The sequence below is a fragment of the Galeopterus variegatus genome, unplaced genomic scaffold (assembly GCF_000696425.1).
Source record: "Galeopterus variegatus unplaced genomic scaffold, G_variegatus-3.0.2 Scaffold1072, whole genome shotgun sequence".
Lineage (NCBI taxonomy): Eukaryota > Metazoa > Chordata > Mammalia > Dermoptera > Cynocephalidae > Galeopterus > Galeopterus variegatus.
In genome coordinates, this window is record NW_007727183.1 from 196035 (window position 1) to 196796 (window position 762).

General features: G+C 42.4%; 1 protein-coding gene across 1 annotated transcript in view; it reads right to left on the reverse strand.

Moving 5' to 3' along the window:
* Positions 1-762, reverse strand: part of PLG (plasminogen) — a 57148-nt gene that overhangs the window by 40958 nt on the left and 15428 nt on the right. The window contains exon 7 of the mRNA XM_008574601.1: positions 15-217. Coding sequence (XP_008572823.1) covers positions 15-217 — 203 coding nt within the window. The remainder of the gene's footprint in view (positions 1-14; positions 218-762) is intronic.

The following is a 762-nucleotide window of genomic DNA, read 5'->3' on the forward strand; positions in this document are numbered from 1 at the left end:
TTTTTGGATTGCACTTAGGCACTGATATATATTTTCTTCTTGATTCCAAGAGCAGAGCAGGTCAGGATCTGGCAGTGATGAGCATGAGCCATACTTACTGCAGCGGGGAATGTTACAGAACTCCCAGCGTTTGCTGAGATCCTTGGTGAAACACCATGGACGGGGCTCCCCATCAGGGTTACGACAGTAATTCATCTTCAAGTTCTTGTTTGGAAATCTGAATGGGCAAGAAGGATTTCAATAGCATTGAACGTGTACGTTTACAGATGAGCATCTTTTCAAGTGAGCAAACATTGAGCACCTGCTGTGTGCTAGGCACCCAAGGAGGTAATAAAAAGATGGCAGTCTAGAAAGAAAGGTTAGTTCAGTATTCCAAAGACTGTTTTCTAAAGGTTTGCATGTGTAAAAATCACTGGACAGGATTAGTGACCTTATCATTTTGGCCATCTGGAAATTTGATGTAGGCAAACTCCAGTTATTCCACTGCAAATAACAGCAATTTTCTTTTTCTTTTTTTTCCTTTTCTTTTTTGGCAGCTGGCTGGTACAGGGATCTGAAACCTTGACCTTGGTGTTATAAGGCAGTGCTTTAACCAACTGAGCTAACCAGCCAGCCCTATAGCAATTTTAAAAATACAAAGTGCTCACTGCCTAAAGGCAGTCATCTAGTACATAATACAGGGAGAAATTGGCGTCGTCCTATCTTAAAGGAGTGGTCCTTCTGGTTGACTAGGCTCTGGTCCTGCTAGCCTTGAAGCTTCAA